Here is an 18,662-nt window from a genome sequence, read left to right on the forward strand (position 1 = left end):
AAGATTTGTATCATCTATCACATCCAACTTTTTGTTGCATTTGTATAAATATACTGCAATGGAGGTTATTTCAGATAAGTAATTTGATTTTAGATTGAAATAAGACTTCAAAGTAGCAAATCAGAAATAACTACAAAAGACTCCCCCAGCTCTGAAACACAAGAAGGTCGTAAAGTGTCACAGGAATCATCACTACCGTCTACGATTGATAAAGCTGATTCATTAGCAGACTTGCTGCAAAGTACTGAAAGAGACACTAGTTTTATATCACAAACAGAATCTAAGGTATTAAAATTATAAATACCATGAGAATGTTTCATTTAACATGTTCCATTCAACACATAATTTGAAATATTTTAATTTTCTTCTAGGTCTATTCTAAGCATAGAAGTGATTCTTTAGATGAAACCTCTCAATTTTCTGATTTAGAGGATCAGATAGGCCTCAGTCCTGCACACAAACCTGTTCTGGATAGACAAATTGAAGAAACGGCAGAAGAGATTTCTTCGATAATAACTTTTGAAACAACGAAATCACAAACACAAGAATTTTTACAGTATGAAACAGAATATAGTTCTGATAGCGTATTTATCAAAAAAGAGGTTGATAAGGTATATTTTTAATACAAATCACAATAGAGTCACAATGAGTCGTATAAAGATATGTATAACGTAATTTATAAAAATTATTAACAACAGATGAACTATTAACTTGTTTGAAAACAATTACTAATTAAATAAACAACTTAAAATGAAAGTTTGATATATCAAATATACATCTTTCATAATATTTAATTATACAGTAGTATTATATACAATTATTCATCGATATTATCTACATAAAATTTATTTTAAAAGTTCAAAGAGTGTTAAAGCACAGACTATCTTGAGTCTAGACGTATATGATTACTCATTCCTTTATAATATTATTATCATTCAATATTGACCATCATAAAAAAAATGAATTTATTTTAATGATTGTTTGACGAATAAAATGAACATCAAACAATTAAAATAAAATATTAAAACTACCTAAATTATTTTTGTAACGTATTTTTCCATATTATATAGCATGTACATAGCATATATATAACATCCAAGCTTAAATAACAGTATCACACAGCAACAGCTAATCTAATCATCTATCAAGTTTCAATAAATTAATATGATGTTAAATTCAATATGTTACAGGTTCAACCAAAAGAATCACCTGTCATTAGTGCAAAGGCACGGCAGTTCATAGAAACAGTTCCTGAAGATGACTCGGTACAAGAATGTTTCTTTTCCAAAAGAATATACTCAGATTCATTGGAGGATTCCGAGCATACAGATTCGAGAAGGCATTCAGAAGCAGAGTCATCTCGATCAGATCAGTCTGACTTAAAAGCTAAAGTTTCTTCATCAGATTTCGATGAAAGAGCAGAGTATGAAGGAACAGCCGATTCAGGTAGTGGTTTTGGTGATGAGAAGTTTGAGGAAAGTGTTGGTTTTACATCTATAAAAATAGACCCTACTACACTGGAATCTGATAATCAAGAAACCAGTGAAGAAAAAGATGCTGAAGTTGTTTTTAAGAAAATGACTCCTAAAAGACATTCTAGAACAGAATCTATATCAATAACAAAACTAAGTGATATAGTGCCTGATATAGCCCATCAAAAAACTAAACAAGAATTCCAAATGATTGTAACTGAAGCAGAAGAAATTGATAAATCATTTGATAAAACTGATTCAGATAAAATTTCTTCTGAAAGTAGTCGTGAAATTGAAATTTCAGAACGCAAGTCATCCGATGGTATTTCTGATAAAATTAGTTCTGAAGATGCAGTTCAGAAGACCTCTTCTGAAGAAGAAGTTCTTAAAGATGAAAGTGAACCAAGACATGAGATAACAAAATCTGTAAAAGAAATGATAGTAGACTTTGAACGGTCAGATACACGAACAAGTTTAAAGGATGATCGTGAAATAGGTATGCCAACTTCAATAATTATTTGTTTTTATTATTTTTATTTGATAGGAATACAATATTTAGAATTATATTTAAAGCAATAGCTTTCGTGAAACTGGTTCGAAAAAGTTTACAGTACTATGAAACTTATGGTACTTTAAGAAAATATAAGAGGTAATCTTTGTTCCTACTGTATTTTTTTTTCATTACTATTCTGGCCATTAACATTGTTACAGTTAAAAAACTTCATTTTTTAATTCAAAATCGGGACGCATATAAGAAACATTGACCTGATAAGAATTTCCCCGCTATTTCAAATATTTAATAAAATTACAATAATGGAATGGGGTGCTAAAGAAGAAAGGATGCACTTTTGCTTGCTATAAGCACACAGTAAGGATGGATACTTGTTATAAGCTAAGTGTCCATCCCTACTCTGTGCTAAAAGTGACACGCTGACATCGACTAGCTAACGAAATCGAGGCAGTGACTAAATTTACCACGGAAGCAGCCCGTATATCAATAGAGTAGTAGCCCGACAGGTTAAAGTCCTGCATTAAAACTTTAAAATTTATTACTGAGACGTTATTATAAAATAGGTATAAGTCTTATTAAGATTACATCACGACATAAAAAGTAAATGCTTTTTTATTTGTAACAGAATCAACGGTCATTTTCGCTATTGATTGCTTTTCAGAGCTTGGCCTTGAGAAAGCGGTTATTTTGCTTTATAATTTTCGAAGAAAGTCTTACCCATAATAATTAATACAAATAGGCTGCTACAGAAATATTCCTAATTATTATAATAGGAACTCCCAACCTTAACACACATAACAGAAACATTGACGTATCCACAGAACATTTTCTTTATCTGAACTGTAAAAGAATAGAAACAAAAAGACACGAAATCGCTATTATTTGCTTATTTGAAATAAATAATGTCCATCATATATATTTAATAGCCAGCATAGATATTTTGACTTTGACATATCTGATTTATACTATTAAAAATATTTTTTTATAACTAAATTCAACGATAACCCCTAAATCGTTAACCTGGGTAAGTGGTCGCCCGCGATTTCTACGCTACATTGTCGTAATTTAAATAGTATTATTGTATCTTTGTTTTTAATATTTAGATTAGTTATATTATTTAAATTGATCTTTTAAGTATAATTTGAATTTGAATATTGTTATCAGATTCCAAGCGACAGTCAGTAGTTTCTATGGAATCGGGTTCCGCAAGCGAATTACGTTTGGATGAAAAACGTCCTTCAGATGCTCACAGTTTAACAGAATCAAGAGATTATACATTTGAAGAATCAGAAGATGATATTAGAACGCGGGAGTTAAACGTTACTGATACTCCCATGGAGAAAGTTGAGACGAAGGAACAAGATATAAAAATAACAGGTACGTAAGTGTCAACAACAACAGGTCAATTAGGCTGTAAATAAATAATAGTTTGAAAAAACTAAAAAGCACGCTTTATTTTCTATACAAGCGGCTTTTTTACAAGTATTAAGTACTTTAACAATAATTCCTGCCTTATCGACGATATGATAAGAAATGGTATTATAGTTTATGTATATTTAACCTTTTTACCTATATTTAATATTTCTTAATCTCATATATTTTCTATGTAAAAAATAAATAAATCACGACTTTATTATAAATTATTTTATGTTTATTTGCAGCTAAGTCTGATTCCTCTAAAATAGCTAAGTTGACACATGGGGACTCGTTAGATGATGTTGAAGGATTCCCGGAGGATCATGTATCTGACTACGTGCACAAATTACCACACATAGCTGAAGTTAGGTAAAGTATCAAACAATAATGTTTATTCAAAATGTTAAAAAAACTAATTAATTAAACCGAATCGAAAACAATTTGCTTTTAAAAAAATGGGAAAGTGTTCGAGAAGTTACTACGGTTTTAATATTTGACAACTATTATAAATTATATGATAATAACATGAGTATATAGATATGAACATATATTAATTAGTATCAGAATACTTTATAGGCAGAGTGAGTCTCATGATAATTCTAGAATTATCTTGCTAGCAAGACAGATCTCGGTTATGATAGTTTTTCGTAATTTTAATGATTTTTATTTTAAGTTTGAGTTACGTTTTTAATTGTTTATAAATTTATTATTAATGTTACAGCAGTGATAAAATTATAACGAGTCAATTTTTAAGTAAGGAACGAGAAGAACAAATAAAACGTGAAATTATACGAAAGAAAGAAATCAATGATAATTCATCTGAGCTTATAAAACCTACTATCGGTAAGGATGACGACGAACAAGCGGGAAAGACTAAAGTTATGTTTACAGATCATATTGATGATCCATTTGAAGCAACTAAAGATCAACCAACGGGCGAAACAAAAGACACCAAAAGTGATAGTTCTAGCGACAAAACTAAATGTGAAAATCAACCAGATCCAGAAAAAAATAAATCTATACACATGGGTTCTACGACCGAGGCGATAAGTGAATCAATCTACGATACTACAGGCAAAATTTCTACTACGAGTGATACACATTTCGGTCCAGATGGAGAAGAGATTATTACAAAAAGAGTAACTGAAACTATAATTACACCTTCTGCAGATGAGATTACTAAAGTTACAGTTACTGTTACAACAAAATATCCATCCGGAAAAGAAACTGTATCAACAAGTATATCCGAATCTATTAAATCTTTTCATCAAATCTTAAATGAAGCCACATCTACAACAGATATATTACAAAAGGGTGATACAAAATCATCTTCAGATATAAAGGTAACTACTGGTTTAGAAGGCGAAGAAATAAGAACGGAAACACTCACAGAAACCACAATATCAAACGGGTATGAAATTACTACATCAACTATAACAGAGACAATCAAATTTCCTTCAGGAAAGGAAACTATTTCTACCAAAGTGTCTGAGCTGAAAAAATCTTTAACTATGCAACCGTCATCTGATATAAGTAAATCATTAATTGATGAACCGTCAATATGTGAAATTAATAAATCAGAAGACGATAGATCTTCAACTAAAGTCGAAAAAAGGATTGGTGCTTGTGGGGAGGATATAACAATTACAATTATTACTGAAGAAATAGTAGAACCCACAGGTGAAGAAAAAACTAGGGTAACCAAAACCGAAATGACTAAATATCCATCGGGAAAAGAAATAATTAGCACAAATGTATCTGAGTCGATAAAATTGCATAAAACTACTAGTGACATTTTTATTTCTGATGATTCAGAAGTAATCAAAAGTATTAATCAATTTGTTGAGCATATTGAGCCAGAGAGTGTACATACAAGTACATCAATTGGTAACAACGGCGAAGAAATAAACACAAAAACCATTACAAGATGCGAAAAAATGCCATCTGGAGAAGTAAAGCAAATAGTAAGCACAACTATTACAACAACACACCCTAATGGAGAAAAATCAACTGTTAATAAAATATCGGAAAGCATTCATACAAAAAAAGATTATCAAATGAATGAGGAAAATATCTACAATGTAATGTCAGAAGAAAATAAAATAGATGAACTCACAAAATCTCAATCAACTGAAAATTTTGACTCTACGTCTATCTTAGAAACTCAAATCAGCACAATAGAGGAGCAACCTGACTTTGGAGGCAAGAGCATAAGAACAGAACAAGAACAATTTATGCAAAATAAGAGTGTGAAAACTTCTGATATAGAAACCAAATTCGATATTACGAAAATCCGAACAGATACCCTTAGTAATTTAGAAATCTCGGAAACTTTAAAACAAGGTACGTCTTCAGATAAATCAAATTTTGATTTGGATTATAACGTCCAAGATATTACTAAGGAAGAAATTAAGCCCGTTATTGACGATATACTACAAATTGGTACAATTATGGCTGCAACTCGTAGCCCAACAATTGAAAAAGATATTAAATTTAAAGATAGTATTGAGACAGAAAAACGTAGCTATGACGCTAAAGTTCCTCACAAAGAAGAGCGGCGACATTCTTGTATAAGTCCTGCTATTTCACTTGAAAGAATTGCTGAGTCAGAAGTAGAAGGCGATGATGAAATTATAACACCATCAAATAAGGTAGTTCAGAGGACAGATGAGCCGGATATGAGACCTGAGTTGAAAAAATCCGACTCTGCGATGAAGCAAATGGCTGACAATATTGAGATAATAATCAAACAGGCTTCAGAAGATGTTGATGTGTCATCTGAAGATGCAATTAACGACCATCAACCAATAAAAGATATAACCTCTCAGGATGATGTACAAACATGTACTGATGACGGGGCATCAGCTGTTCATAGTCAACTTAAAGAGGATAATTTTGAAGAAACATATATCGAAAAACAATGTTCTTTGAAAGATGTTCCTATTTCAAAAGAGAGACCAACATTAATAAAATCGTTATCAAGAGATAGTGGAGAAGTTATCATTATGCCTAAAAAAAAGCATCCTCGGACTTTTTCAGTTCAAAGCTCACCTGATGAGGTTGAAGAACATATTTATACAGATTCGGAATCAGGTAAATGTATTAACAAAATACACATACGATAATTTTTAGCTTAAGGCTCCTGAGCAAGCAAGCAAAAGTACGTCTTGTTGAACATTTCAATCAAAATTTGGAGTGAGAATGCGCTTTTAAAATACATAAAATTATGTCGCATCGAGCTAGGAATAATAGGTACTGAAGGAATTGATTGCTAACTTAATTTGTGGGTACTTGACAATTAATTTATTTATTTACTTGTTGAAGTGAAAACTTCTTTAGAGGCGTTGAGCACTTTTCTTGATATGTTTAACTCACGTCAGGATACGTGACCTGATCGAAAATTCGTAACACAGTTGTTGAAATAATGGATGAAAGTTGATTTTTCTGAGAGATAAACTTTTTAATGTATAATAATCGTAATAGTTCTGAAGTATTAATTTTTTTATGTAATATAATTTGTAATTTTTATGTACGATAGCACAATAAATGAATAGTGTATTTAACCACATTAATGCTAGTACTTTTATACTGATAAATTAAGCAATTTGTGCAAAATTATTCCCTAACCATTCCAAAATATTAAGTTAATAGTATTATATAAAATGTTATATAAAACGTAAAAACCCGCAATTTTTTTAATATATATAAAAAACGGGTGAGCGCAGCACAGATGTCTTCACCACTTCGTACTGAGGAATAAACATGAACAAAGATATGATAAAAAATGTAATACCATAAGATATTTTTTAAACGATATGTATTTTATTAAGCATATTTAACATTTTATTTGATTTTATTAATTAACAAGTTCATTTATCTTGGTATGGAACTCTGAAAATGAGGTATTAAAAATATAAAAATAAAAATGTACTCAACATTAATTCATATATTTTTCAGATATGGATCGGGCCAAAGTTTTAGAAATAATAGAACCCACATCCGATATCGATGACAGATTTATTACTTCTAGCTTTGAATCTAGAAAACTGAGAACCGATTCACTCGATGATGCCGATGACTTTCCAGAAAAAGAGGTAATACTGTCATGTTTAATACTGTAATTCTTACCTAACTCTATTATATGGGCATATGCTTTATAACCACATTTGTTATTATAATATCTGTTGAGGGTTCAACATACACAAGCATTGTGTATGTCTGATTCCAGAGTATTTCTCATTATCATATAGAAAGTTGCACACATTGTTTTAACTTGTAAGTAAATTGTAATCATTTATATACATCTATATATCTAAAAATGAATTGCTGTTCGTTAGTCTCGCTAAAACTCGAGAACGGCTGGACCGATTTGGCAAATTTTGGTCTTGAATTATTTGTGGAAGTCCAGAGAAGGTTTAAAAGATTAAGAAATATGAAAATGCTCGGAATTAAATAAAAACAACGATTTTAATATTTTTCTTTGGCGTGTCCTCCGTCGTTTAGAAATCAAATTAATATAATAGTCTAAAATAAATAAATAATTAGAATTTTTATATCTTTCTAACTTTCTCAGGAGGTAAAAAAGAATCTTAATTTTAGCTTACCATAGGCGGTAGGTTACTTACAATTTTTAATTATCTATCAGATTATTTTTATGTAAATTGATAAAATATGGCGATACCTTCATTTAATATAAAGGTATTCAAGTTTTAAAAATAAAGATTTTTATAAGTACTACGTGCCTAGGCTAGTGTGTACGCGGACGAAGTCGAGGGTATCAGCTAGTTTTAAAAAAATAATAAAATGCACTACTTTAATATGATTATTATTAACACATTTGAATATCATAACTAAGTATTTTTTTTAATATTTGGCAACACGCAATCGGCTACTCAGATGGTTTGAATAAAAGTACACTTTATTTGCAAGCTTTTATATTTTCAGCCTGAATTTTTTGAGGAAAATGAAAGAATGATCGCCGACATTGAACCGTGTACTTCTACTAATAAAAAGGAATCATCAAGCCCAAGAAAAGAATTAGACGATTTATCAGGTAAAATCTCCAAAAGAACACCCTACGCTGAAAGCCTCTTGAAATCAGATTTGGTCTCAATGTCGACTACAGAATCATCGGTTACAACAGTTGTGTCAACATTAACAAAATCCTCAGAAGATGAGCAAAAGTCTGTAGTCGAAGAATGTACTTCAGCTGATTTCTCCAAATTAAGTGGGGCAGAATTACATAGAGATTTATCAAAAACATCGGGTGAAGCTAAAGAAGAATTCAAACATGAAGAACATACTGAAGATCGAGCTACACCCGATAATATTTCAAAAAAATCAATTGACTTGACAAAAGATTATTCCAAGTCTTCTATAGACAGCAAAGATACTTCTAGAGATTTCGCAACTAATGAACTTTCAAAAGATTCTACAGCAGATTTAACTAAAGACTATTCGAAAGTTTCAATTGAAAGTGTTAAAGAAACGTCAAGATCACTTGAAGAAAAAACCTTTTCAGAAGACCATTCGTCTCTTGATATTTCAAAGACATTAGCGTCAGATGGCTCTGATTGTATGAGTAAAGAGCACGTTGAAGAAGAGCGATCTGTATCGAAAATAGTCCACTTTTCGAGCTCCTCACAAGAAACATCGGTTACAACAGAAAGTAAAATATTTAGTTCACATGACGACAAAACATATGATATAATTAAGGACACCAACAGAAGCAGAACAATAACTTCTGAACATGAAACAGTCACTAATGATACGGAGAGTAAATTAATGGAAGAGGATAAAGACGATAAGATGTTAGAATACATGAAAGAGATTGATGATGAAGTTCAAGAAGAGATACCTGATATGAAAGAACTTAATCGAAGGTGTTCAAATCTGTTAGAAGATATATCAGCACAAGGTGCTGCAATAATTAGGATAGATTCTAGTCACGTTACCCAAGGTAATAAAACATCTTTTAATCCTCATCGCTGCAGTACTACTTAATACTTAATAGTTGCTTTGAAATATTCAATTTATTGTGTCTTATTATAAAACTTTTTTCAGATTTGGTATCAAAATTTTCAAAGACACCCCCGCCTTCTCCAGTTGATTTGACTATAAGGGATAAGTCAAGAGCAGCAGAAACATCTGCCGAAAAACCTACTGGGTTACAGTTTGCAGGTAAATCGTAATTTTAACGTATTATTTTCTTTTTAATATTGTTTTTTCCTTAAAAAACGTTGTAAGAATACATTCATTGTCTTCCTTAGGTTCCGAAAATATGTATTTAGATGCCACTAGACAATCTCCGCGAGCATCATCTGGCGGTGATAGTTTTATTAGCGAAACAGACGCTCATCAAAGCGGTAATTAATATTTCGAAATTCTTAACATGTTTCCAAATACATTTTTTTATTATTTAAATTAGTGATGAAATCCATCTCCAAATAATAAGAAGTAAAAAAATACTATAGCGTTAATTTCGATATAAATTTTTCAGCTTTACTGCAATCTGTAGTGGCAAAGTCAAATAGTATCATTGCGAAACATTACTCATTCTTAGTAAACGCACAAAGTAGATAAACATTATTGCCACGTTTATTTTCACGCCTTTATTAAAAGCATGTAAAATAAAGATAATAGAGTTTCATTAGAAATAAACAATTTCATGATGCATTTAATAGTGTGTCCAACCAGTACTATTGATGTATGAATGAGAACATATTATTAATGTGCCTTTTATCGCAAAGTTAAAGTATAATTAGCTATGTTTTGCAACCATCCCCACATAAAATCTAGACTTGTAATCAGCGCAGTAAACTTTACTTTCTTTCTTGCGGAGTCCCCACGTTGCTTTAGGTAAGTCCACGATGGGTATTATTTTCGTTTATGCAATCGCTTTTTGTTAGCGGTACAATATTTCTTTCTTTATCTTTCGCACTATATTTTTTACATGTTATTTCAATGTTCATCTTTGAGTAACGTTTCGCTTTGATTGAAATCATCATATTTTATTATTCATTTAAAAATCACAAGTTATGCCACTTCCAACACCATTTTACATCTGTTTAATTTCTTGTTTATAATATCATTACCACAAATCACAAAAAGCTAAGGCGCTTTGATTTACGCATTACGTTAAACATTTTACTTTCATCTACTAAACTAGCTCATTCTAATTATAATACTTATACTAATTGTAATATGATTTTTTCAGAGACTGCTATAATACAAGAATCGATAATACCAGAGACACCCACTGAACTTGAAGAAAATCCAATATTTGTGATTGTTGACCAACCAACGATTACATCAAATGCAGTAGAGCTTGTTGATCGCACTATTGAAAAGAGCATCGACGTTATAGATCAAATTAAGCAGGAACAGCTTGCGGTCAAAATGGAGGAATTACAAAAATCAACCTCATCCGATACATTTTTCTCTGAGTCTCGAATAGCAACCTCTACTTCAACATCTTCTATACATAAAACAATAGATGGCCAACTGAAATTTCAAAGTATTAATCCTGAGGCCGTTATGACTGATATGATTTCCAAATTTGGCACAACTAGTCAATATAGTACTGTTGTATCACATAAAGAAACTGAAACCAAAAAAATTTCTGGTCAAGAATATTTCTCTGAAACAAAACAAGTATCATCATCAGATGATGATTCACTTATTATAAAAACAGAAATAAGTCATGAACTTAGGGGCCAAGAGCATGAACTAAAAGAAAAAACAATTATTATTAGGGATGGACTTCAAACAGAAACATCACAAAAGAAGATGGAAAGAGCTCACGAAGCAACTGCAAAAAGATCAGACTTAGAAACTAAAACTGTTATTAAAAGTACTGATGATACCGATATTGTAAAGGTTGAAAGAGAGTTTTCAGAACAGGGTCTTTACTCTGGAAGACAGACAAAGTCTGAAGAAAAAATGACGGCAATTAAAGATGAAACTGTTAAGAGAAAACATGATATTAAAATATCTGAAAGAGAAATGTCGCATGAACAATGGGGAAAGGAATATTTTACTGAACCAGGAGAGTTACAAGATATTCGAGAAGATGATGATAAAGGTAGGAAAGCTTTTGTGGACTCCACATTGAAAATTGTTGAAACAGATGAAATTGTTTCAAGTCTAGAAGTTTCTGAGAAGGGTAAAGTTGTAAGTTCTAAAGTAGAACACCACAAAGAAGAGTCTGTGATAGAAAGCAAAGAACACGATGATTTAAGTTCTGGTGCACCCAGTTTTAAAAGTGAGCCAACTGAAAAGCAAGGTTCTGCAGAAAGCAGCCCCAAAAGTAAATCAAAGTCTTTTAAGAAAGACGATGAAATTTATGAAGTAGGCTTCATTAAGGAAATAAAAGTATCTACATCTCCCGTCAAAAGTTGTTTTAGTAGAACAGGAAGTCAGGATACTCAGTCAGAATCTGAAGTAGTACCTGAGCTACCTCAAGACGCAGATACACCAAAAAAAGAAAAATACATGAAAACAGTTAAAATACCTCAGCATCAAATAGAAGAGCAACTTTTAGAACTCTCTGTACAAACACAAGATAGTAAAGTAGTTATAGAATCTAGTAAATCGATACCAACAACATTAACTAGTTGTGATTTGGACTTGAAAAATGTAAGTGATGAAATATCCGATATTTTACTTAAAACAAGTAAAGTTGATATTTTATCACCGAGTACAACAGAACTATCTGAGGAAACAACCTCTAAAGATATAATGCTCAAATCGGCGGAAAGCGGTGATACTGAATTTATGGTTAAATCATTAGAATCACATGAAGCCGAAGTATTCCAAAAATCCATAGATTCCACGGTTAGTGTTGAGACACTGCATCCTTCAGAGTTTTCAACGGAAGCCGATTCCGCATTTTTGACTGGCACCGATCAACGGCGTGAAGAAGTAAAACTATTCAAGGAAAAGAGCTTAGAAGACATATGTAGTAGTGGCTACGATACAGATCTATCATCGGCAGAGTTCCAAGCAGCAAAACAAGAGAAAGAGAAAATTGACTTAGATCCTGTTAAACACCAACAGCCCCTTACAGATTTATCGGTATTGGAAAAAACCATAGACGAAGTCAAACAATCGCTTGAAGCAGCTCAAGGTGAAATTATAAGCGAAAAAAGCGATGGAAGCATTAAATACAAACAATCACCATCTGAATTCCAATTTAAAATACTTATCAGCCCGGACAGGCCTGAAGTTATAACAGAAGAACCACTTCATGCTGATGACCACTTAGTAAAATCTGCAATTGACGATACAAGCCAAACGACCGATTCTATTTTACAAAAAACAAGTTCCCAAGAAGAAATTACAGTCACTGATTCAGACACAAAAGAAACAGTACATGTCAAGGAATCAAGTCCTCCTTTGGACACTGATATTTCAGTAAAATCTGATAGTGGACCACATTCTATATTAGAAACTGAAAGTGAAGTATTATCTGATAAAGAAATGCTATCAAAGGGAAGTACTGAAGTAAAGCTTAGGGTTCATAAACGTGTGCAATCTAATTTGCCTGTAACTGAAAGACGATCGACATCTGAAGTAGAGGGTTGGTCAAGTTCTGGAGAAAGTCATTATCAAAGTTTTGAACACACTGAAAGCAGACCACTCTCATCAGATCTTGAAGTCATGATGACTGCACACAGTGGAACAGATTTTGAAACTGCTTTAACGAGTCATGACGTATCTTCGCAATCTCTTCGGACTTCAAAAGATTATTACACGGCTTGCAGTTCACTTGCTTCTAGAGATAGCATGAGAAGTCTCGATTCTGATGCCTCCAGTCATGTAGCAAGTATAGACATTTCTGACGCATCAGAAACGCTTGTACCATCAGCTAATGAGTTAAAAGAGGAATTGATGGAGAGCAGTACATACATTGAACAGTTTCTACATGAATCCGAAAAAGATGAAACTAGAAAGTTAAGAGACGTGAGTGATGAAGATATTTCTGTTGAAGAAGAAGGGCTTAAGAGTGACTCTGTCGAACCTGTTGGTAAAATGAAAAGATCGCATGAAATGAGGTTTTCAAGAGAAATTATTTTAGAAACGTCTCCTATACCGACTAAGTCAGAAAGTATAGAAATAGATCAAGATTCCATTAAGGAAAAAGAAGATACGACTATATCAAGCCAATTTAAAACTGATGAATCTCTGTCATCGTCTATTTCTAAGCTTGACACATCTATTTCACAGGCACAGTATCAATCAGATTACGAAGAAAAACAGGAAACGAAAGAAAAATCTTTGACATTTGTTCATACTATCCCTTTTTCAGTAACCAAAATAGAACAACCTCAGAGGGAATTGGTAGACGTTGATAGTGAAATTATACCAGTTGGCTCAGCCCAATATAAGCAAATTGAAAACCTTGGTTACGTCGTTTCTGAGTCAAATGATATTTTCAAAGATGAAATGACTATCAAAAAATCGGTAATAGCTGGTGAAACAAGTATACCAAAAACAGCTGAAGAAAAACCGATAGAAGTTGTCAAAGAAGAGTTTATTAAAAGAAATATTCAAGAAGTAGGTGCTATTCCATTCCCAATTACTGAGAAACAAGCTAGTCAGAGGGAATTCGTAGATGTAGAATCTGAAATAATTCCAATAGAATCAAAACAGTACGAAGAAATTTTGAAATCAAAAAGTGATTCTTCAGTTCCTAAGACTAAAGTTGAAAAGACTTGTGATATTAATACTGACAATCAGTTGGAAAGTAAACAAAGTTCTTTGTCAAGCTTGAAAACACAGGAACATATTATCTCTACTCCTCATACACCACTCTCTATGCCAAGTCAAAGCTCTATATCTACTGAAAACGGTCGTGAATATGTTCTAGACGATATTTACGATATATCTGAAACCCCAGAACTGAAATCAGATTTAATCACGGATAGTAGTAGGTCCGAACTTATGGTAACAACAGATGAAAAAACTCTACACTATTATGATAAGGAGCAAGAATCACCAACCAGCGATGAATTTGAAATGGTTGATAAGCCCGGTGAGATGGATGATTTTGTTGTCATAGAAGAAGTAGCAAAAGAAGCGGAAGAATCAGATCCCGAGGGTAAAAGCGTTCAAATTAAATCAAAAACTTATGTGCGAAGACATGACATAGACGTTGAAGATTACATATCCAAAACATCTAAAAAACAGGAGAGTGTAAGTACCTCTGGATCATCGGATGAAGATATGCAATGTGAAATGGAACAAAGGCGCCTTCAAGCTCAGGAGTTAGCTGAAATTGAGGCAGGTAAACGTTGGATTCAAATGCAATTTGAAGGTGATCCCCGTTACGATTACGAACGCGTGCCTTTAGAGGATATTAAAGAAGAAGAAATGACCGACTTTGATCCGAGCCGTATAGGAAGCTTGAGCTCTCAAAAAGAGTCTATAGGAAGTTATGGAAGCTTTAGAAATTCATTTGGTAGTTTGTCTGAATCAGAAATGGCTTCTCGTATGAGATTTAGAATCAAAGGTGAAAATGATGATATATCTATTAGTTCTCTACAAGAATTTGAAAACCTAGAAAGAATGTTGATGGAGCAATATCAACAAAACTCGTCATCTTCCCAAGATTCGCTCAATGGTTCTTTACCTCGAAGATATATTTTAAGTAGAAGTCAGGGCGATGATATTTCTATATCTAGTTTAAAGGAATTTGAAGGCCTTGAATCAGCTTGTCTGGAAGCTTTAAAAGATGAACTTGTCGCTAAGCAAAAAGAAGCACTTTTACTTGCTGACCCTAAAGTCGTGAGTGGTAGTTTCTTGGAACAAGAAAAACGTTCATACGACAGTAGTTCTGATGGAAGTCCTCCCTTAAAAAGTGGCAGTCCAAACCAGAAAAGTGGAAGCCCATCTCAAAAAAGTGGCAGTCCTTCTCAAAAGGGAGGTAGTCCTTCTCAGAAAATAGGTAGTTATGGTAGCCCATCTCAAAGGTTATTGGCTGATTCAGCAGCAATTAGGAAATTAATTGATCAACAATTAGCTTTGGAACAAAGAATTCAGGAATCTCGACCAAAAGTAGTAACTGTCAAAAAGTACGATGACAAAGGTGCTTTCTTTGTACCAGTTCCAGAACCAGATGAACCATTAGAGACAAAGTCAGGTGAAGTGGTTGAAGTTTGTACAAAGTCGTCATCTTTCATTTGTGCATCTGGACCAAGTGATGGTTCTGCGGAGTCTATTCCTGGAGATTGTGAGGAAATGATGAAAATATTAGATCAAGAGGAAAAATCTCAAACAAAGAGAAGAGAAAAAATATCTGACACGTTACCAGAGGGTGGTTCTGTTGAAGTGGTACGAACCACAACAGTTATACAGCAACGATTTGTTGACGGAAAGAAAGTTTCCGAAATAATTTCTGGGTCAGAGAGCGATGCAATTAATATACCAGTAAGATCCATGCAGTATGATGAAAGTGGAATGTCATTAAGTTCAGAAATGTCATCATCACTTGCGTCCCAGCCTTCAGAATTGGATAGCTTAATGACTGTAGTTGAAAAGCAAAAATCTGAGGGCGAAACGATATTCCATACCAAGCAAGGTATTATAACTACTGCGGATAGACCTGAGGATTTGGATTTGTCAAGGGAAGGGAGCGCTGTTCGTGAACTATCACCTTCCTCTGGAAGGTCGGTAGCTCACAGCATTATTTCTGGTAAACACTTTACAGATCCAGCCAGTGGTTCGTGGAGTGCCCAAGATGAAGAATTAAGCTCATCTAGCAGTTTTAGCCGGTTAGTATTCCATAAATATACTCACCGTAGTTTTTCGTTTTAACTAACCGACATCATTGTATTATCACAGAGTATGGATGGATACTTACGATATTGTGATCGTATGACGTCATGTATTCGCTTGACAATTGCATTTGTAACTTTCAAATACCTCGAGTAGAAATGTGTTTTTCCACTGTATATAATGTACCGACATCATTGTATTATCACAGAGTATGGATGGATACTTACGATATTGTGATCGTATGACGTCATGTATTCGCTTGACAATTGCATTTGTAACTTTCAAATACCTCGAGTAGAAATGTGTTTTTCCACTGTATATAACATGTACGGTGGAGGCATCCGGCCTCCGTTGTAATGCCTACTACAGAATTGAGATGTAATATACCGGCCATGCACATCTCTCTCGGGAAATAGTAAGGTCGTTGAACGGGGTAAAATGAATCATGTACAATTTAACCCCAAAACGGAGCAAAGAAATTTGTGAGATAACCACATAAAAAAAACATATAAGCACTCATTAACAACATTCTCCTTAAAGTCTTGCCTAGTACATGTATTGGTTTTGAAATCTGGAATGATTGCCAAATCTATGGTAAACTTGAATGCAACGTCAAATTGGCTTGGCAATCGATAGATCGAAGCAATAATACAAGTCGACCCACATGCTCTCTCTATAAGGCACAAGTATGGCCACATTTTTTAGTATTACTTTCATCTGTGGCCATTTCTCCTAAGCGCGATTTTCTACAAGCTTTCTTCCAGCAACAATGGGTGGCGGTGATCTTACCATCGGGTAACCTGTATGCTCGTTTGTCCTCTTCAAAAAAAGCGTATAAACAATTTAAATGTCTGCATTAAGTTTTTAGTTATAAAACAGGATGAGAGGCTTAGTTTTATTACCATCACATGCAAGCTTTTGCCGTTAGCCTTTTGTGGGTGAATTTTAATGGAATTTAAAGCCGAATCCGGTGGTCTATTCTGCAACAGCGATTTTTGTATCATGTATCATATTAGCTAAAATGTCGTATTTATAGGTCCTAGAAGATTTCTTTGGAATAAATTGATCGGTGAGAGCCAGAAGTAAATTGTGTCTTTTACCTACCAAAAGAGCATATTGAATTAAACCCCAAGACTCAACTTTGCATGTTAACAGTTTAGATTCAAATACTTTGATTGAAGGGCACGTGCTGATGTCATGTTGGGCAGTACAGATAGTCTCGAAGCAACAAGCTCAAACGCAACACGAGCAACTTATAACTACGAAGTCGATACACCAATGACCGGAAGTCTTACATCTGGAGGTAAGGATGAGTTTTAATACGTCATACCTATTACTAATCCCAGCGCTCACAATACAGAACTTACCAGAACGAATGTTCAATCACATTTCTACGCAGCTCATTGCGTCTAAAATAACTCCCGCGTCACAAAATTCTCAATGCTACCAACGCTCCATACATTACCGATTTAAACTTTTAAGGCTTCTTAATAAAAATTTTAAGGCTTATTAATCAAATTTTTAAGGCTTATTAATGAAATTCAATATTTTACTAAGATGGATTGGAAATGTGTTACTTACAAATGAAATGTAATCCAATTCGATTTCTTTGCATGCCTGGTAGTATTTTCGCAAGTGAGAAAGACACACAACGGTGTAATTATTTAAAAACTCACAACTGGAACTATTATTATTATTATGTCCTCACTATTGAGACTGTTGACGATTTCTGGTTTATTCTATATTCTATGTCTCATCCAAAGCTAGCACAATTTTGCTTGAAATTATAAATTATAAAAAATGCTGAACCCCAGAAAGTTTCTTAATACGTAAATCTATCGATCAATATCACTATTAATTTAAATACTTATATTATATTTTACCTTTTATCACTACTTCGGATAAAGTTAACTTTTAATGAGAAGAATAACAGGAAACACTCTACAACCAAATTACAACCGAGAGTTGAACAAACATACCAAGATTTACGGCCCATACGGCATGCGAACAGTTTCAGAGCTTGGTAAGAGTGCTAGGACATGACCCGTCTGGCGCGGGTTCGAATCCCGCATCGTCCATAAATTTTGGTACAAATTATTTTTGTATATGAAATTTGTATAGTCCAAGTGGAATTTTTGTATAGCTAAGGGTATTTATTGCTTTTCCCAGCTCATATCGCAATATCCTTGCTTGTACACTTAATATATTATTAGATATTAATTGGAGAAACGATTTAAGAGTTTTGCATATCAAACTTTCAAGTTTTTTTTTACATAAATTACCCTATGTCTTGCCTTATTTATTTAAGAAGAAATAAACAAAAGCTGCAATCACATTAAACACGTTTCTACGAAATAAGTAATCCGTTAATGGGCCAGTGTATCCTCTTTTACAACAAACTTCACAGTTAGATCCAGGATCTCTCTTTTGTTGTTTGATTCGCTCCATTTCCAATCTGTAGCTTCATTAAGAAAGTCATTTATGCT

General features: G+C 33.2%; 1 protein-coding gene across 1 annotated transcript in view; it reads left to right on the forward strand.

The window, feature by feature from the left end:
- Positions 1-18,662, forward strand: part of LOC126970074 (ankyrin-2-like) — a 105,155-nt gene that overhangs the window by 77,755 nt on the left and 8,738 nt on the right. Inside the window, exons 38-49 of the mRNA XM_050815743.1 lie at positions 94-285; positions 372-611; positions 1,191-1,968; positions 3,148-3,360; positions 3,645-3,768; positions 4,121-6,492; positions 7,357-7,493; positions 8,344-9,358; positions 9,463-9,579; positions 9,669-9,764; positions 16,109-16,172; positions 17,358-17,479. Coding sequence (XP_050671700.1) covers positions 94-285; positions 372-611; positions 1,191-1,968; positions 3,148-3,360; positions 3,645-3,768; positions 4,121-6,492; positions 7,357-7,493; positions 8,344-9,358; positions 9,463-9,579; positions 9,669-9,764; positions 16,109-16,172; positions 17,358-17,479 — 5,470 coding nt within the window. The remainder of the gene's footprint in view (positions 1-93; positions 286-371; positions 612-1,190; positions 1,969-3,147; positions 3,361-3,644; positions 3,769-4,120; positions 6,493-7,356; positions 7,494-8,343; positions 9,359-9,462; positions 9,580-9,668; positions 9,765-16,108; positions 16,173-17,357; positions 17,480-18,662) is intronic.

Source organism: Leptidea sinapis, chromosome 20 (assembly GCF_905404315.1).
Source record: "Leptidea sinapis chromosome 20, ilLepSina1.1, whole genome shotgun sequence".
Lineage (NCBI taxonomy): Eukaryota > Metazoa > Arthropoda > Insecta > Lepidoptera > Pieridae > Leptidea > Leptidea sinapis.